At 45.4% G+C, this 21,331-nt stretch overlaps 1 protein-coding gene across 1 annotated transcript in view; it reads right to left on the bottom strand.

Annotated features, from left to right (window-relative positions):
- LOC119184676 (small COPII coat GTPase SAR1B) overlaps positions 1 to 21,331 on the bottom strand; it is a 60,150-nt gene that overhangs the window by 2,349 nt on the left and 36,470 nt on the right. Inside the window, exon 6 of the mRNA XM_037433983.2 lies at positions 16,650 to 16,781. Coding sequence (XP_037289880.1) covers positions 16,650 to 16,781 — 132 coding nt within the window. The remainder of the gene's footprint in view (positions 1 to 16,649; positions 16,782 to 21,331) is intronic.

Genomic DNA, 21,331 nt, shown 5'->3' with positions numbered 1-21,331 from the left:
AGTATTAATACTTATTAAACATTGCACAAACAATAGTTACTGCAAATTAAAAAACATAGTTAAGCAGATGGATGGTCGTTGAACACAAAGTGTTATTTTCATATTTTGCAAAAGTGGCCAGCGAAAAAATTTTATAAAATCATATAAGCTAAATGAACTAACACTTGAAATGCTTGTTCCAGTGACAAGCAAGGTCAAAGCTGATGAAAGTGCTAAATGTAATCAGTCACATGTCAAAGTCATCACAGCAGCATCTAGTATGACTAAGAAGTCTCACATGCATTTCACAATTTCACCACATGCATTTCAATTGTGAGGCACCAATATACAACTATATCATACTGTATTTACTCGCATAATCCTCACACTCGCACAATTCTCGCACCCCCCACATCGCCCAACAAAAATACGAGTTCTTTTTTTTCTCGAGTAATTATCAAACCCCTGAAAATTGCTGCAATAATGTCGTCTGCACTTTCCAGCCACTGATAATGATAGCGCACGTCATCTGGCGCCATCTCTTAAGCATCAAGCGTACTATTGCACAGAGATTCAATCCAACTCAAGCCAAGCCGAAGTGACCAGTGCGCGTTGCGGCATGTTTTGTATGTTGCGCCGGTAACCTTGTCAAGTTGTGAGGCGATACTGAAGCTGTACGGCTGCTTTCAAGTTGCAAGTGATAGATAATGCACTAAAGAACGGCAACAGGGCCGCCGGTAGGCCCTTGGGATTGATGGTAAACTTTATTTTTTAAGAAGGAAACTGCGGACAATTCTGTTAAATAGCCATCAGAACAATACTGACGTCCCACGCTAACCTTTTGAGGGCTCCTGTTGAGCGACGAACGCTACCGCTACGTCCGCAAGCTTTGCGTATGGTATTCTAATTCTCGACTATTTGCTTCCACTTTTTGTGTCTCAATAAGTCTTGTGTTGAACCTCTGCTTTTATTGTTGAAGTAAGTTTTAGTACTTCTTAAAGCTTGCTGTTAGTTGCTGGTGTGAGAATCCCGATTTGCAGCTACTTCGTTTTCTTTTTCGCTCTGTACGTTTTCATAGAAAGTTTTCCCTGCGCCATTCTCGCACCCCCCAACTTTTCATCGGTCTTCCGGCAAAAAAAAGTGCGAGGATTATGCGAGTAAATACGGTATATAGATATATAAAAAATGCTAGTATGTGTAGCATAGTTGGCATTATAGTACACAGCTGCTGTACAGGCTGTACACTAGATAACAGAACACAGTTTCCTTTCGTTTTCGTATAGGCTCACCAGATTGTCACATGGTTTCACTTCATTGGTTTTATTTTCCCTAACGCCATTTAGGAGCAGTTACCAAGAAATATTGCATTTTAAAGCAGCATGGTGCAGCATTTATGTTTAGGAGCAAGTTGAGCAGAACAAAAGTCTCCATCACTGAATTTAAATTCAGTGATGGAGACTTTCGTTCAATTCTTAAAAGTTTTGAAGTATTCAAATAAATTTTAGTCTGCATATAACCCCCTATAAAGATGGTATCACTGCAAAGCCGTGAAAGCATCTTTCCAAAGTACATTAGTGCACATGTAGCCTCCCTGGTAGAAAAAAAAAAAGAGGAAATTTGAAGGCTCGCTTTCTTTGTTGGACCCAATATTAATAAAAACTAATTTTTTATGTATACGTGTATATATAGTTGTCCATTCTCGTTTAATTTGCCCCTATAAAGGTTGTTTTGCTGCAGCGAAGTGGTGCTAAGCCGTGAAAACATAGGAAAACCTGCACTGCTGTGAAGCTGCACTTCAAGGTTAAGTAACGATGTCAACCTCACATCAGTTCACTTTTTCAAGTTTAAAAGTTTGTTGAACCAACATATGTGCTACAGTACAGTGAATTTTAAAACTTTACATAATTCATAGCTTATCACTCGCATTCTACCTTAAAGGGCCAGTAAACAACCTCAAGGTTCAAAAATTGTCAAGAGAAATATCTGCACTTTTACTTCGTGAACATGCTGCCGCAGCCCCGCCGTGGTGGTCTAGTGGCTAAGGTACTCGGCTGCTGACCCGCAGGTCGCGGGTTCAAATCCCGGCTGCGGGGGCTGCATTTCCGATGGAGGCGGAAATGTTGTAGGCCCGTGTGCTCAGATTTGGGTGCACGTTAAAGAACCCCAGGTGGTCGAAATTTCCGGAGTCCTCCACTACAGCGTCCCTCATAATCATATGGTGGTTTTGGGACGTTAAACCCCACATATCAACCAACATGCTGCCACAATAAATACGTTCTATATTAGGTTACAGGGGCTAAAACATCGCATTCAACTGGTTTCAAATTTTCGCGCAGTCTCGCCACTCTTTTTCAGAGGAGGGGGAAGGCGTGGCCCGTTGTCATGACTCCCCCCCACTTCAGCAATGTAACAAGACGTCGGCGATTAATGTCATCGGCGAACTTCATCAGTCGCAACGCATTTCCGCTTGCTGCGATGCCCGATTGCTTACCCTTTACCCGGTGCCGATGCTTCTCCAAAGCCCAGTCACTCGATTTGCAGCCGACAACAATTTGCAGCAAAACTGGGGGGGTGGGGGGTACACTTTTTTTTGTTTGTAGCTGTGATGGATTTGCCTTAGCGAAAAGCATGAATATGTTTTGCCGCCATAAGTCAAATCAACGGGGCAAATTATTTCCCCCATCTGTGGCACCAAAAAAAAAATAATAACATCACGAGAAAATAACATCACGTCCTAAACGCAAGCGCAAGCATCGGCGTTGCGGTCTCATAATGGCTTAGAGTGGCAGAACACACAATGATAGGGTTTCCCACTATAAGGCGAGTCTCACAAAGGGGGAGCGTAAATGCAACTGGAATTTCGCGTCATCGAAACAACTAGCAAAAAAAAATCTACAATACAGTCTAACCCCGCAACAACGAAACTGAAGGGGCGCAAAAAAAAATTCGTTGAAGCGAAAATTTCGTTGTGGTGAAATAAAAAATATAGCCTACCTGAACTAGCAAAACAAAGGAACATTTATTCTCAAAATTCGAAAAATGTCCGCTGCTTCTTGTTCTTTCCCAGCAGTGTTACAACATGATTCTCACCCATAGGTAGCAAGGCCATGGTGAAAAGCACGCTAAAACAATGCCTAAAGCCACCTTCATAAATGAACCAAACAGGTGCGTTAACACCAGCACTTGTCCGCCACCAAAAGTATTCGACAACGCCGAGATGGAGGCAGGGTATCGTGGAGCGTTGACTTTTGCATTATTCTATGCCATTCTTATCCATCACTGGTGGCTAGCCGATTTTGTTGATAATGTGGTCAAACGGCCGCTCTGATTAGTTACCACACAGGCCAGCGCAAACAAAATGACGAGCATTGGAATCGAAAAAGGCAGGAATAAAAAAAAGGCATCGTTCGGCAGTTGCACCCAGCAGCTGCGTGAAGGAAACCATGAATTGAGCGACTGAGCTTCAGCTTCGGATCGTCTGCGCCTCAAAAGCAAGTCAGTGGCAAAAGCAGAGCAGTCTCACTGCCGTCGTTATCGAGCAATGGCGGGGCCCATGCTCGCTGAACAGCGGCGTTTACGCGGTTACTGGTGGTGCCAACGCGTGTTTTAGACTTCGTTGACACATTTTCAGGCTCTGAAAATGCATTGAAATGTCAGAATAGGTTTACTGCATAAAAATAGATATCTGAGCCTGGAATTGCATCGAAAAATTTCGTTGAAGCGAGACGATCGAAGAAAAAGTGTTCGTTGTGGCGACAATATTTATGCACCGACTCCTATGGACTGCTGACTGGGAATCGCGAAGTTTTCATTGAAGCGAAAATTTTGTTGAAGCGGTATTCATTGTAGCAGAGTTCAACTGTAGGTCAAGTACGAGCAGAGTCGCAAAGGTTTGTCACATGCTGTAATCGCATTCTCTCTTTTCTCACGCAGACGAAAGCACTGGAAGCTAAGCAGGGAGGGATGGGAGGGGCAAAGAAAAATCACGCACGCCTCGGGACCTTGAGCACTTCTTTTTTTTGCCTTCGAATACGCGGCCCTTTCAGTGCAATCGCGCGCGCACACGTGAACAAGTGACGGCCTCTCGCGGCGATCTCTAACAACCGAGCGTGCCATGTTCAAATCAGCCAGTGGCCGTTAGATGGGTAACCTACGAGTGATTTTTGAGAGTCTTCCACGATTTGTCGAGGGAAGAGAAAGCAATTTTCAGCCGACCGATTATTGTAAATTCCAGGCCACCTGCTGCGAACATATGGCTCTCATGTTCTCTGGAGCCTCTACTACCGATCGGCAGCGTTTTCTGACCATGCTCAGAAAGTGTTGCAGGGCCCCTTTAATCTACCGCTGCATCCGCCACGTGCAATCCGAGCTCGTAGATCGCTACTGCATTGCCGTGACCGCGGTTTTGTGCACGGCGATTGCAAACTGTAGTAGTTTTGTTTTCAATCCACATGCCTTTAAAAATAAGTCGCATGTCTTTAAAAATAAGTCGTTTTATGCCATCTATGCTCGCAATTGCCGCTGTTCTGTCCACAGAGTTTGTGAAAAGTAGCGTTGCTTTGACTATTCGAGTGTTGGCTGCTCGCACACTTTCAGAGTTTTGTCAGTAACATCGTCGCCCTACATCATCGTGTCGAACGACCGCGGTTTCGTCCACAGCGGTTGTGGCAACGATAACCACACGCACTGTAGAAGACAGTGAGTGCGCTAGTTGCAGGCGTACTTCTGAAGCTTCTGCTCTTGATCGGGCATCGTTCGGCGGTTTCAGTACTAAAGTTCACATCACACATCAAATTAGAAAAAGTGTTCAGAACATTCGAATTTTGGCCCAATGGACACATGAATTTGGCTGGGGAATTTGACGAATGCATATCTGCCGCGATTTCACATCACCGACACTCTACTGTACGTTTAGATGAACGCCTCTCAAATTCGTTTATAACAAAATGTGATGGGCTTGCTGCATTTTTGTCAATGCGGCCAGATCTCGCACCCAAATTTCGATTTCCGGGAAATTTTCATGGCAAACGTACAAAGGGGAGAAACTGTTGAAATCCAGGAGCCTCCCGAACAATGCGGGAGACTTGGCAAGTTTGTGATGATAACACCAATAGATATTGTTTTTCCCTGGTGGCGGAATATAGCACAACGCCATTTTTGTGGCCTCCATGACTAGCTACAGCAATGCTCTGTAGCTAATCGCGGAGGCTACACTATTTTATTATTAATTTTATTTTTTATCAAAAATAGAAAAATTTTTCATAAATTTCCAAACAAGATTTGTACAATCGTAAACACGGTCGAAATTCGTACAATCGGAAGAGTTGGCAGATATGTAAGCGCCACAGTTCATGAAGCGGCTATCTTGTTTAGTGAATGCCAGAGCATCGCATCGATCGCAAAACTACTAGGTCTTTGATTGTGATGTGTTGAGTGCTTCAGCCGCGTGCTCGGTTGAAGTCTGGTTGAAGTTAGAAGAGCACGACTGGACGCTGGCGGAAAAGAACGGCCAAACACACGCACATCACTGGGTGTGTTCGCGTGCTCTGCTCTGTCAGTGTCCAGTTGCCCTGTTCAAACATAACATAATAAACCAACCAGACCGCCAATGCATAGTAGGTATATTCCGCATGTGATTGATTGATTGATATGTGGGGTTTAACACCTCAAAAACTCCATATGATTATGAGAGACCGTAGTGAAAGGCTCCGGAAATTTTACCACCTGGGGCTCTTTAACGTGCACCCAAATCTGAGCACACGGGCCTACAACATTTTCGCCTCCATCGGAAATGCAGCTGCCGCAGCCGGGATTCGATCCCACGACCTGCGGGTCAGCAGCCGAGTACCTTAGCCACTAGACCACCACGGTCCCAATGCGTTTCCTCAGCCGATTTTTAGTGATGTGGTGGCGACGTTTGGCAACGGCTACTCGGGGCCCCTACCGGATGCTTGACCTGGCGACAAAAATCGCCAAAGACATTGACCAGGGAGGCACCACCACGCGAGCCACCACTTGAAAGTACGGCTTTAATGGGGTACGGCAGGGTAAATGGTAAACGTCAGTTTTAGTGCAATATCTTAGAAATGGCTGCAACTATTCCTATAAAATTTTACGCGCTTACAAACAATGCCACCGGGTTTTAAGTGATGCCCTTTTGCATGTCTAGGTTGCTTATCCTTCCTATGGCCCACTCCCAAATTTTAAAAGGGGTTCACAAATTCAATATACCTTTTTTCTGCAACTACCGGAAAGAAGTTTCAAGTGACACCCTTTTGCATGCCTAGGTTGCTTATCCTTCCTATGGCCCACTCCCAAATTTTAAAGGGGGGTTCACAAATTCAATGTACCTTTTTTCTGCAACTACCGAAAAGAACGTAACCACATTCAGCCGTGTTGTTGGAGAGACTCGTAGGTTACATCTGAACAAAAAAAACTATTACATTTTTCATGATGCTTTCGTAACAAAAAAAATACTACTTACACAACACCATGAAGGGGTGCATATTGTGTAATTTTTTGACAGCTTCATTTTTATGAAAGCAGCACTTTTTTTAGCTCAGATTATTTCTAACTTGTTCTAGTTCACGCATACAAAGTTCATTGACAATTATTTCAATACTTTTTCAGAAAAGGTACATTGACGTTGCGAAATTTACAGAAAATGCAATTCGAATTTACAGAAAATGCTTAACAAGAGGGCGCGCGGCACACTTCGGAGCGGTATTTAAACCACTTGGAGCGGTCGCTTGACATCGGGCTTCCACAGATTTTTTTCCTCGGAGTAGAGTGGATTTTCTGGTGTCAAAATCACAAATTCAATTTTTTGGGAAGTTTGCCCTACCATACCCCCTTAAACGTAACTCACCCTCGAATTTCATCAAGTGCAATCAGGTGAATTCGAGGACTGTAGTTTTGGGGCCATTCTTGGAGACGTCCAATTTGACAAATTTGTTGCCGTGGAGAACAATGTTGATACATGTGGTTCGAATAAAAAAATTGTGCAGATGGTTCGGCTAGTGGACAACATCAGAATGAACCGCCATAGAGGACTACAGATGCTGCAGGGGGTCTTCCTCTTGCACTACAATTTTTATGTTTTGGTGAAGACGACAATGCTGAAGAAGCACTTCAACATGTTTAGTGTTAGGAAAACTTGCTAGGCGCAACCACGTTTGGCAAGAGAAGATCGCAAACTATATTATTAGAGAACTGTCACGTTTGAAGAAATAAAAGTGCAGTTTTTTGTGCATTTAGCTTAATTGGAAGTTCATTCAATTCAAGGATTGTGCAGTTCCTGTGAACTTCGTATTAACGGGAGTCGACTGTATTGTCCCTCGCTCTTCTGATGGCCGGATTGACTTTTTCGTTACCACCCAAAAATGGCCATTTTTCGTACGTCTGGGAAAGATCGTTTTTGCCAGTTTGAAAAGAACGCCAGCACACATTGCAGCATACAAAACTTTGTACAATGATATGCTCTTTGCAATAAATATATGTTGTAGAGCAACAAAAATATTTTAGATAAAAAAATTAGAAGTGTGGAATTTTCAGTTGCCAGCTGGTAAACAGTAGAATAAAAACTACATAAGCAAAAATATTTAAAACAAAAAATTCAGATATATGTATATTTTCTGGATAAATGACCGGGGAACAGTATAAAATAATGAATGTTATACAAAATTTTTCTCTTCACGTAGACTAACAAAATCTGAACCGAGGTGCTGCTTCGTTGCTCGTGCCATGCGGTGAAGCACTGCATGGTTTTTGGCGAGACACAAGTGTACTCTTACTTTTCTCAGTACATATTTGTTATCTTGCAATGAAGAGTCCAGGTGTTTCAATATATAGATGAATACCCGTGATGTGAATAACCTCTCTATAAATGAAATGTCTAATGAACTTTGCTATTTCACCTAGCGTCACCTCTTTTCATGAGCCATCTCGCTCCGCATAGGTTGGCATTCCAGTATATGCATCCAAGCACATTTCTTTGCATTTTTGCACATATGGTTTAAAAAAAAGGCCAATATCGCCAGCAGTGCTGAAACGTATCGCACTCCTCCGTAGTCAGAGTCAAGATTTGCTCCGGGGGCCTTGCTGTTAGGAGAAGCTCTGCAGCCAGCACCAGCACACTGCGCCCCAGCAAAGTGCGGACCACGCAAGTAACCAGGATATCTATAAGATTGCGCACAAAGGTCAGAAGCTATACGCACTTGCGGCGGAGACAACTTGAGGATGTAAACAAAACAAACCCTCGAACGACTAAGGATCTCTTAGGATGGCACAAAACATCGTCGCCATAAAACTTGAAGCTGAGGTGTTGTCATCCTCGAACTCTAAGCTCATCCTCACTCATTCAGGTAGGGTTGCAAGACAGTTTTGAACAGCACATGTGTTTTTGGTGTGAACCCATGCGTGCGTGACGACGTCATAGGAGTGACAAGTGACACTAGATGCAACCCTGTGCCCGATATAAAAATGAAAGCAAAACCAAAGCAACTAGAAACTGTAGTGCGACGGACTTTCACAAATATTTTTTGTAGAACAAATTTTCCCCGACTCCGAGGAACAGCTTTCTATTGAATATCTGGAATAAATTTCTGGCAATTATGACTACTTAACATAGTCAAATTGTAAAGCTGACACTTTAATTCGATATTAGGCTTGCAAAGGTGTGTGATTGAGAAAAAGTTATTGATGCAATAGCCGCGTACCGCCTTTTGAAAGCCCCCGCGAAATACAGGCGCTCCTACATGTTTGTGATGAAACCCACATTATCCCCACATATCAGCCATGAAGTCCCTAGCCCTTTAGCCGTGCTTCTGGTACTGCCTTTCAGCGCGCAGCCGCACTGGCACTAGCCCGAGGCCTCGCCGCCTCGTGCCTTGTTCATTGCACGTTTGGCATGAAAGGGTGACTGCTCGCATTTGCTTTAGGCCCTGCGCCATGCTTCCAACCGGGCTACGAAAATTAGGCGCCTTCTTTTAAACACTGCCACCATTTGCTTGTGCACAGTTGCGACGATGCCACATCGGCAGAGCCACACAGGTGACTTCAAGTGCCAAATGATACTTATTGCCGAGGACTCAAGCAATTGTGCCGCACAGCGCGAGTTCTGTGTAAACGAGAAGTTGATTAGGGGTTGGCGAAAGCAACGGGGCAGTCTCTTTGCATGCAACCATGCCATGCTTTTCGCAGCCCAGCAATTGGCAGCGATGGCAGCAAGAACGACGTCGTTTGGAAAGCCGTGGATGCTTGCGAAGAATCTGATGACAACATTTTGCACATCTGACAAGATGACAGCCCCTGCAGCAACTAAGGCGCTAAGTTATGTAAATAAAGGTGTGCTACGTTTCAATTTTCTGTTTCTAAATTAAAAACAAAAACATGGGCTGACCTATATTCAATTTTTTTCTTGTAGAACATTATATGTAGGGGTCGACCGTGCCAGATCCAATTTTAATTTGTTAGTTAGTTAGTTATGTTGGGTTTAGTGGCGCAAAAGCAACTAAGGCTATGCTGCGCCAGCCACATGGTGAAAAAAGGAGAGAAAAAAGAGCAAAAGAAAAGTCACTAGTTAGCTCGGCATACATTGTGCTGTGAAAGTCTGATTGAAAAATTATTTTCTCTGAGGGAGTAAATCCGTCAGTCAGGGGAAAATGTGCTTCGTCGTCCAGGTGATTTTTCCTTTACAATGGTCATGACTATGAATGCGCGGTTGACGATGACTAATGGAATAAAATGAATAATGTTGTGCGGCTGTATAGAGACCTAAAACCAATCGCGTAATGTGTATACTTTTAAAATTATGGACATGGTACATGGCGTGGTCAATGGGTATGGTATGTGCGTGAGGTGATTTTGTCAAAAAATGTGAGGAGATCGCTCCAGCACTTCCGCCTCACCTGTGTCCTTGTGCGCAAGGACCAGGAGGTAAGTGCTGTGTTCAAAAGAAGCTGTCACAGCACTGACCTCTCGCAAGAGGCCGTGCTGTGGCCACACAGGTTCGTGAATCTTGCAGATCTGTACCGTACGAATACGATGGCGTGCTTCTTATAACTTATTTAGAAATTTGGTGTCATCCAGGAAGTTGACAACGTCAGTTAGGGGTATCAGCGCGTCATCTCCTAGAAGGAACATGGGGTGACGTGGAATGCGTAACTTGTACAAGGTGTAAAAATGTTTTTTTCGATGTGCTTCCAAATGTGCGCATGTAAGCAAGATGTGCAACACTGTTAGAGGTTCATCGCATTTATCACATGTTGGCTGTTTTTCTTGTTTTAACAAGTAATTATGAGTGATGTGCGTGTGACCAATTCGAAGACGGCACAGGATTACTTCGATAAAACGTTCTTGGTGGTAACATGACTTCCATTCATTTAGGAATGGCTTGATTAGTTGAAGTTTGTTGTTGCCTGTCATATTCCATTCCCGTTGCCATTTAGATGTTAGCGCTGTACGGATTGCGCGGATACTATCCCTAACGGGAACATTTACTTGCGAGATACTTAAGTTCTTTGCTGCTGCTGCGCACTGATCTGCCCTTTCATTTCCGGGTATCCCGACGTGACTTGGGACCCAGCAGAACCGGATATTTTGTCCTTCACTTAGACGCGATAATACGCTTAAAATGTCGCCGATGAAGGGTTCGTATTGAGAGCGTATATGGAGGGCCTTCAATGCACTCAAGGAATCCGTAAAAAGTATTGCTTTCTTGTATCTAGCACTTTCAATTCTTTTTACTGCCATCCACAAGGCATAACATTCAGCAGTAAAAACTGAAACAAACCGTGGTAATCTGACTGTTTCTTCCCACGCACCTTGGACTACACTGCTACTGACATAACTAGCCGTTTTGGAGCCATCAGTGTAAAATTCTTTGTATGTGCTGTACCTTTCTTGAACGATGCGAAATTCTTGCAATATGTGTTCACGTGGTGTACCTTGTTTTTTGAGATGTGTCAATGAGAGGTCAAGAAATTGCGTAAAGTTTTTCCAGGGAGGCAGCCTTCTTGGCCTTTTAGTAACAGAAAGGGCATCTGTAGGGACGTTACACTCGCGACATTTTTCTTCGAATCTGAGTATAAGTGGCCTTATTGCGTTTGGTTTGTTTGTGTAATGGAGTCGTTTGTCACAGTGTGTGATAATGTTGTAGCATATATGGTTTGGCGATGAGCGAACTCTTAGGACATATGTAAGCATTAGCTGCGTTCGTCTGCTGTCCAGTGCCGGTTCGTTACTCTCGGAGTACAAGCTGGGAAGCGGCGAGGTCCGGTATGCACCGGTTGCCAAGCGTATCCCTTTGTTATGTACGGGGTCGAGTCTCTTGAGGTAGGATTGTCTCGCTGAACCGTAAACTACACTTCCATAATCTAATTTGCTACGCACCAATGAACGATATATGTGCAGAAGGCACTTACGGTCAGCGCCCCACCGCTTCCGCGACAGAACTTTGAGGACATTGAGTGCCCTAGTCGCTTTAATTTTTAGACTGGTAATGTGTGATAGAAAGTTAAGTTTCTTGTCAAATATGACTCCTAGAAACTTGTGCTCTTGTTTAACTGGTAGGACTGTTGCATTCAGTTCAAGAATTGGGTCCGGCTGCAAGCCTCTTTTCTGAGAATACACTACGGCAACTGTCTTTTCCCCGGAGAAACAGAAGCCGTTTTTCTCCGCCCATTGTGTTAGTTTGTTCAACGTGATTTGAGTCTGTCGTTGACATGTCACCATGTTAGACGCGCGGCACGCAATCTGGAGGTCATCAACGTACAGAGAATGCATCAGTGTGGATGGTATAACTTTGTTTACAGAGTTCATTTTCACAACAAAAAGTGTAGTGCTCAGAACGCACCCCTGAGGTACACCGTTTTCTTGAGTAAATACACGAGAGAGTGTCACGCCAAGGCGGACCTGGAAGGTTCGGTTGGACAAGAAGTCGGAGAGACAGTTAAGCATTCTGCCGCGGATTCCCAGATCCGCCAAGTCTCGTAAAATACCATACCTCCAAGTGGTGTCGTAGGCTTTTTGAAGATCAAAAAAGACTGCTAGGCAGTGTTGTTTGTGTAAGAAAGCTTCTCGTATTGTGTTTTCCAGCCGAACTAGGTGGTCAATTGTTGAACAACCTTTTTTGTACCCACATTGGTGGATATCTAGTGAGTTTTCTGTTTCGAGGACGTACGTAAGCCTGATGTTAATGACACTCTCGTAAGTTTTTGCAAGACAACTTGTAAGTGCGATTGGCCTATAGCTGTTTGCTAATGTAGAATCTTTTCCCGTTTTTAGGAATGGGATTATAATGGCCTTCTTCCAATCCGTGGGCATTCGACCAGTTTGCCAAATAACGTTGAAGAAAAACAGAAGGGCCTCGACTGTTTTTGGCGACAGGTGGGCGAGCATTGCATAGTGTATTGTGTCAGGACCAGGCGCTGTTTTTTTACCTGTGGAAAGTACTGTGTTCAGTTCATGGATGGTTAAAGGCGCATTGTATGGCAAGTCTAAGAAACCTGCTGTAGGAAGCTTTTGTTTTTCTATAGATTGCTTGTGCCTTAGGAACGTTTCTGAATAGTTTGCTGAGCTAGATATGTTGTAAAAGTGAAGCCCTAATAGGTCTGCCTGTTCCTGTAGGGATGTCTGAGTACCTGTTGTTGAAAGAAAGGGGATGGTATAGGCAGCGTAGTTGCCATTAAACTTGCGAACCTGATCCCACATTCTTTTGGATGTGACCGAGCTGTTTATGGATGAAACGTAGTTTTGCCAGGAGATTTTCTCGGCTTGCCTACGAACATATCTAGCTTTCGCTTTCGCCTTTTTGAAGGAGATGAGGTTATCGTACGTCGGGTACCTCCGGAAGATACCCCAGGCTTTATTTTGGAGTTTTTTGGCTTCTGTACATTCGTGCGTCCACCAGGGCTTCAAATTCTTTTTTAAGCAACCAGAAGACTGAGGGATAGCTCTCTTTGCTGCCGCGATTATACACGTTGTAATCCTTTGATTCATTTCATCTACGCTCAGATTATCTAGACTCTCTTTATCCAGACTGGCTTGATCGGTAAAGAGAGCCCAGTCTGCCAAATGAAGTCGCCAGCGGGGTGGTCTGGAGGGTATGGTAGGAAGTGCTGTGGTTAGACTGATGAGTGCAGGCATGTGGTCACTACCGTATGGATTATCTATTACCTTCCATTTAAAATCTGTGAACAGCGCTGGAGAGCATAGCGCAAGGTCCAGGCAGCTCATAGCTCCTGAACTTGGGGAGCAGTAAGTGGCGGCGCCAGAATTTAAAAGACAAACATCGTTGGCTAAAATAAAATCTTCAAGTGTTTGTCCTCTAGAGTCAACTGTTTTACTACCCCAAAGCGTGTTATGTGCATTAAAATCACCTGCTATCACAAAAGGTTCGGGTAGTTGGTCTAAAATTAATTCTAAATCGCTTACGGTGAATTGCGTGTGCGGTGGAATGTAGAGGGAACAGACGGTGATGGTTTTGTGCGCTACAATGGTAACGGCGGCGGCCTCTATATGACTATTAATATGAATTTCTCTCACTGCTATACCACCTTTAACAACAACAGCCACACCGCCCGACAGTCGGCTTGCCTGCGTACGATCGCGCCGCACAACAGTGAAGCCTTTTAGGATGTTTTGATATCGATCACCTAGGTTGGTTTCCTGAAGGCACAAGGCTACAGGAGAAAAGTCGTGTAGTATTTCCTTTACGTCACCAAAATTGTTTAAAAGCCCTCTACAGTTCCAATGAATTATAAAAGCCATGTTGAATGTAAAAGTTTAAAAATCGAAGGACAAGTGAGTAGGATATAGTAGAATGGAGGTGACTTGCTTCTAAAAGAACTAAAAAATGCGAGTTCCAAAATGGTGCAGGTTCACTTATTTTACAGGGCCCTTTTCTGGCCCTGTAATTGGGGTTTTGCTTTTTTTGGAGCGGTCGAGAGTGTCTCGCCGCTCCTTAGGCGCTGCCTGCACCGCTGGGCCAGAAGTAGTGTCCATCGCCTCGTGCAAGACGTCGGACAGTTGCTCTAGCGAGCGATGATGGCGTTGTGTTGGCTTCGTCTTGGCAGACGAGGCCTTTGACCCCACCAGAGAAGAGGTCGGCAGGACCTCTTTGGCCTCTGAGCTGTCCCGGCTGGTGCCAGGTCTAGGAGAGGCCTCCAGTGTGGCCACGTTAGGGGAGGGTAGGGCAGCCGTGGCTGCTCCCACCGTGGGGGCGAGGGGCGGTCGCCTCAGCGCACTACGCGTGGCCTGGACGGCCGCCTGATGCCGTTGTGGTGCTGGCCCCCGTTGCACCACTTCGGCGAATGATGACTTTTTAGCAAGGTACGGTGAGAGACGCTGTCTGGCTTCGCGGAAGCTTATGTTTTCCTTATATTTGATAGTGATGACCTCCTTCTCTTGTCTCCAAGCTGTGCAGGATCTCGAGTACGCCGGGTGGTCACCATCACAATTTGCACAGTGAGCTTCAGCATTGCAGTTGTCATCAGCAGAGTGTCCCGTAGCGCTGCACTTAGCACAAGTAAGCTGCCCTCGGCAGCTCTGTGATGCATGGCCAAACCTTTGGCACTTGAAGCAGCGCCTTGGGTTCGGAATGTATGGTCTGACGTGCAACTTCAAGTAGCCTGTTTCTATTTCGTCTGGGAGTGTGCTAGAGTTGAAGGTGACGATTATGTGCCTAGTGAGTATTTCCCTGTTGTCTCGTCTGATTTTTATTCGTTGTACCTGTACAACATTCTCATCCTTCCAGCCGGCCAGGAGTTCATCATCAGTAAGGTCCATGAGGTCATCGTCTGACACGACACCCTTCACCGTATTCATTGTTCTGTGGGCGGTGACAGTTATCGGTTGGTCCCCAAACGCTACAAGGTTCGTCAATTTTTGATATTGCGACTTATCTTTAACTTCAACCAGCAGGTCCCCACTGGCCATCTTCGTGGCTTTGTAGCCGCTTCCGATGGTCTCAGTGAGACACCTTGACACTAGGAAAGGTGAAATGTTACGGACTTTTTTGTCGGTGTTCTCACAGTGGATGACGTGATACTTGGGGAAGGTGTCTTTCTTTTTCTGGAGGATTTCAGCGGTTGCATCGGTGCGCCCCCGCTTCGGGGGACGATCATTTGCGAAAATGTTGGACGATCCCATTAAATGAGTACATTGTTCGGCAACAATGCCAGTCACCCACCACCGAGCCCAACAAGGGGACACGGCAGAGGTTGTGATGGAGCAAGCCCTGCCATGCCAACTGTACATCGTTGCTATAACCAAATATGGTGTACCCAAGGTAGGACCACCACACAAGGTTAACCCTCGCCGCCAGGAAAATTGGAAGTAAATAGAAGAGAGTCGAAGACAGGACAGATAGATAGCGAGAGATAAAGACGAAGATGTAGGCAGAGAGAGATAGGAAAAGGCGACTGCCGATTTCCCCTGGGTGGGTCAGCCCAGGGGTGCCGTCTACGTGAAGCCGGGGCCAAAGGGGTGTGTTGCCTCTGCCGGGGGGCCTTAAAGGTCCAATCACCCAGCGTCAGCTCAACCCCCAGGATCCCCTTTTCCCCGGACACGGCAAAGCCACGCACGGCTAGGCGTGGGAGGGAGTAGAAACTCCCCCGTTAGCTCGGGTCCGTGGTGTCGCTACACACCAAACGCCTGCTTTAACAGGCGCCCCTGCGGGGAGATCCAATTTTAAGTAGATACGGTAGGTATATGGAAAGGGTGGCTCGGTGGCATTCGTCAGCAGATATGGAAAGAGTCCGAGAGACTGAAGAGACAAAGAATCGAGGCTTCGTCATAGTCAAACAAAACGAAGAGGAGGCAGCGAGTGAGCCAAGGAGACTGAAGATTTGAGCTGAACATCTCAATAAGCTTACCATACAGAGAACAAAGCTGAACAATAGGGTTAATTGTACCTCTTGCTATGCACACCCAAGGCATAATTGAGTTGAGCAATAGCCACTGTCTTTCATGCCTACACCTGCCTGGCGCCAACACAACTTCTGTCAAAGATGTTTGTTCAACTCAAGTTTCAGACATCAGGTGCAACACTATAAAAGCTAGCAAGACTTTCTGTAGATGCACTTGCACGAAGAAATAGTTCAATGATTTTACTACCCACAATGCATTTTTTCCCCGTTTTTCGACTGAATAATAAATGTAGATCCTTTGTGCCTGAAGAATAAACCCCTACATTTATACGGTTGTCAATAGGTTGTTCAGGATTAGTTCTGGATGCAATTAATTCTGGCAGCGCACAGCTGGAGCCCCTTGTGGAGGGCAAGTTTACAACAAGGAAGTCCAAGCCCGAGCCGCGCGGAGTTATGCTTTTTGCTGACAAAACTTCCTGCATAGCTTTTACACTTGCTCCTGATGTATAAAACTGATTATAGTCTCTATGGTTTCCTATGTTGAGATCGTGGCTGACTGTGTAAATGCCTGCACCAGTGACGATGTTTATTTAGGAGGACATGAAGGAAAGGACAGTCGCTTTCCAAGATACTTGAAGACATTTGTCCATGGGCCACACGGTCAGCATTGTGCCTACTGTGCCACAGGTATTGAAGACTACACAGCTAACGATCATCTTTAAAAGCTAAAGCCCAGTACTATCGAAAGCACAAGCAGGGTGACACACAGCCCAGTCAAATGCAAAAATTTTGTGCACTTACCTTCCCAGTTGTCTGCGAGTAAAGACAGAAGTAGGTGCGAAGTTCATCCTCACTAGCTGCTCCTGGTTTATCAATTTTGTTGCCCAAAATCAACACTGGGCAGTTTGCCAACTGCTCGTCAGTTAGCAGGCTCTGCACAACATATGAAAAATGAAAGGTGCTTGAATCACCACCAGCAACAAAAAGTTAATTAAATGACACGCGTTCGGCTCTGAATTACTTTTCAAGCTAGCTGCAAAGCAGAGTATGGGATTGCGGCAAGGACTCCTACAGAGTCATATTTCGGCAAACAAGAGCAGCACAAGTGATGACTGAATAAACCAGGCAGAAGTACTAATGAAATTTAATGAAACCATGAACGGAACATACTCAATTGGCAGTATGCGCATAGCTGCAAATCCCTAGTAAAGGGAGTGCATGCAGAGTCTAGTAAATAGAGCTTTATAGAGATTGCTTTGAGATTGTTTTTTTCCATTCAATTTATCTGACATGCAACTTCAGTGCCGGTTCCACTCACTACATTAATTTCATAATGCTGACAACTATGAGTGCACACAACACAAAAAAAAGTGATACATAAATGGAAAAACTAATTTTCTTATTTTACCGATGTGATGCTCTGTGAATGACACACTGCAAGAACCTAGGAGCAACAAATGTGCAGTGCTACCTTCACACTAAACAAACCCATACAATATGCAATTATAATGACTTCATGCTATCTGGCATTTTGCTTAGCAGTTGTATCTAATGAAACCATACCACCTCACCTCCACAGTTCAGCAGTCTTAGTAAATAGGCAATGTGTAACCAGCACACAATCCTTGCCATTTAATTACATGCCATTCATATCCACACCAAGCATAGGTTTTTCATGCATGCTGAAGGTAGCACCTACAGGAATGAATAAGTTGAATTACGTGCAGAGTTTTATAAAGGCAGTGCTGACAGCTACTTTGCAATGCATGGGCACAGAATTAGTCTTTTGTGCAGATAATTTCAAAACGACAGAGACGTGTTTTACATATGTACCGCATGATGATCAAATACTCGGATTTTTTTTTGTGCCTTTTTGAAAATCACTTTTTTTATACTGAACCACAAAAAAAAAACTAGAATCGACAGAGGTTTTATAGCATTCCATTACAAACGTACGCATTAAAAACCATTGCCTTTTATGTCAGACCTGACCAGAACAGCGATGCAGAAATATTCATACTTCAAATCTGCACAGAAGACTACAGGAACACTGCGATGCAAGAGGCAGATCCAGGTTATATGCAACAAAAAGTTACCACAGTACAGTCTAACCTCATTACAACTGTAGCAAGGCTCAATAAGCGCCACGTCACTGTTTGTACCTTTAGTGCGCATGCCTGGCGGCGGCACTAGTTGTGTATATATACTCGTTCTTGTTCCGGCAATAAAGGCATTGCCTGAAGCCGACTCGCACACATGGTGGCAGCGGATTCCCGTCACTATGTCGGGTCCGTCAACCCTGCTTCCCCCACCCAAGCCACTGGACCCGTCGACAGACGCATGGCTTGCATGGAAGACATGGAAAAGTGAGTTCACTTTGTTCTCCACCGCTACCCAGTTGAGAAAGCAGCCTAAAGAAGTACAAGCAGCAACGTTACTCGTAACAGTCGGCGAAGAAGGTAGGAAGGCTTACAACACCTTCAAATTCAAAGATGATGCAGACAAAAACAACGTCGAGACGTTGCTCGAAAAGTTTGAGGAATTCTACAAGCCAGTGACTAACCTGACGTTTAATGAATTCCGCTTCGGATCAAGGAACCAAAGGCCAGGGGATTGTTTCAATGACTGGCTAACCGATCTCCGGCTTTTAGCGAAGAACTGCGAGTTCGGGGACCTAGAAGACCGTTTGCTTCGCAGCCGGATTATTCTGGGATTGAGAGATAAACGCTTGCAAGAAAAGCTTATCGCCGAGAATCCGTCGTACAGCAGGACCGTCGAAATGTGTCGCGCCCAAGAAATTGGGAAGGAGCAGTTTAAAGAAATTAATGAAGGCACAGAAGCAGCAAGCGCCGCAGTTATTCAGGCAGTCAGCACCCAAAAGCATCACTGTAGTCGGTGCGGTTATAGCGCGCACGGTAACGCAAGGTGCCCGGCTACAGGAAAAACCTGCAAAAATTGCGGGGGGCGTAATCATTTCGCTCAAGCATGTAGATCGTCGGTGCGGCGACAAAACAGAGGCGTGAAAAAAGAGCTGCACGAACTACAAATGGATGAAGAAAATTTTTTCTTAGAAGCTTTGACCGTATGCGCAGTCGCAGCGGAAGATAACTGGACTGCAGCAGTTGACATCGAAGGCTGCCAATTCACGTGCAAAAGACTCAAAAAAGCTTAGCAATGGGCCCCTGCAAACCTGCCACGCGACCCTGACCGCCTTCTTCGGCCATAAGACCCCAGCGACAGGAAAAATTCGGCTGCGCCTACGTGCTAACAGCAAAGAGCACGAAGAAACTTTTTTTGTGGTCGAACAAAATGTGCCTGAGACTAAGTGGATTAGTGGCGGAACGCGTAGGATTTATTTGCCGCGTGCAAAATGTTCACGTCCAACAGTTGTACCCAGCGGCTGAACCTTTCGCAGAAGTCTTCAGTGGACTGGGACAGCTGAAAGACGAAGAGTACGCAATGAAGTTAAAGCCCGGAGCCATTGGAATCGTCGTGCCAGCCAGGCGAGTTCCCGTGGCCCTTCAGGAAAGAGTCAAGGAAGAGCTCAAGCGTATGGAAGAACAAGGCGTGATAACTAAGGTAAGGGGTCCAACGGAATGGTCAAGTCACATGGTCACCGTCGTTAAGAAAGATAAAGTACGCATCTGCCTAGATCCCATCGAGCTCAACAAAGCACTTTTGCGGGAGAACTATCCTATGCCTACACTGGAAGACGTTGTGCCAAAGCTTGCTGGAGCCAAATTTTTTTCGACATTAGACGCAGCTTCAGGGTTTTGGCAGATAAAGCTGAATGACTATAGCTCCAAACTTTGCACAATGAGTACACCGTACGGACGCTACCGCTTTCTCCGCATGCCCTTCGGTATTGCCTCAGCACCAGAAATATTCCAAGCAGCGATGCATCGTGTCCTAGAAGGTCTCGCAAATGTAGCGGTAGTAATGGATGACATTCTAGTCTGGGGCAAAACAAAGCAAGAACATGACTACAATTTGCAGCTCCTTCTAGCACGCTGCCGCGAACAGAATCTTCGACTAAACCTAAAGAAGTGTTTCTTTTTGCAGACAGAGGTTCGCTACCTTGGACACGTGCTCACTGCCGAAGGCTTGCGTGTGGACCCACAACGTGTACAGGACATTTTGGAAATGCCGACACCAAAGAACTGTAAGGAGCTACAAGTCTTTTTGGGCACAATGAACTTTGTACAGCGTTTTATTCCAAACATGTCTGAGGTCACAGCACCACTTCGTACTTTGCTGCGGAAAGACACTGCATAGGTCTGGACGGAGGTGCAGCAAGAAAGTTTTCTTAGACTGCGTGAGGCTCTGATACAAGCGCCAGTACTCCGGTATTTTGATTCCAGTAAACCGGTGACCTTATCGGTGGATGCGAGCCAGCTGGGGGTGGGCGCTGTCCTAATGCAGGATGCGCAGCCTGTCGCATTTTCGTCACGGACACTTACGGAAGCGCAGACAAGATACGCACAGATAGAGAAGGAAACACTTGCTATTGTACATGGGTGCACTAAATTTCATGACTACATATTCGGACAGCATGCAGTGACTGTGGAAAGTGACCACTGTCCCTTAGTAGCGATATTCAGTAAGCCGTTGTATCAGTGCCCACTACGGTTACAACGCATGCGCCTTACTCTACAACGTTACCCCATCCATGTGACTTACAAACCGGGCAAAGAACTATTCCTAGCTGATGCTTTGTCAAGGTTTCCGAGCAAAGCATGCATGCCAGAAGACGAGCAGTTTCAGGTCAATGTTCTTCAATGTATTTCAGCCTCTGCACGCGCGCTGCAAGACTTGCTTCAAGCCACCAATGAGGACTCAACCCTGGGCAAGCTCCGCGAATACGCAAGTACAGCATGGCCGCTTCACAAGCAAGACGTCCCCGAGCCACTTCGGACATACTGGGAGTACCGGGACGAGATACACGAACAGGACGGCCTCGTATTCCGGAGTAACAAGGTAATCGTGCCACAATCGAAGACATCAGAAATGATGAGTACTCTTCACTCAGCGCATGTGGGAGTCGAAAAAATGAAGGCTAGGGCAAGGAACGTGATGTTTTGGCCGAATATGGCGGGCAACATCGAGCAGTTCTGCAAAGCTTGCAAAATATGTCAAAAGCATAAACCTCAGAACCCTAAGATGCCACTTTTGAGTCACGAGGTACCCTCGCTACCATGGCAAGTTGTCGGCATAGATTTGTTCTGTTTCGAAGGCCGACAGTTCGCTGTCATTGTCGACTTCTACTCGTTCTTCTTTGAACTACGAGAGTTTCGGACTACAACGGCGAGCTCGCTTAAAATATGGTGTTCAGAAATTTTTTCCGTCCATGGCTTGCCACTAAAGTTGTGCAGTGATAATGGCCCGCCTTTTAGCAGTCATGAGTTCAAGGAGTTTCTGGACACTTTGGGCATTGCTCACGTAACCTCAAGCCCCTACCACCCGCGGTCAAACGGCATGACGGA

Source organism: Rhipicephalus microplus, chromosome X (assembly GCF_043290135.1).
Source record: "Rhipicephalus microplus isolate Deutch F79 chromosome X, USDA_Rmic, whole genome shotgun sequence".
Classification (NCBI taxonomy): domain Eukaryota; kingdom Metazoa; phylum Arthropoda; class Arachnida; order Ixodida; family Ixodidae; genus Rhipicephalus; species Rhipicephalus microplus.
Note: the sequence above shows the minus strand (reverse complement) of the source record. Positions and strands in the feature narration are given on the sequence as shown.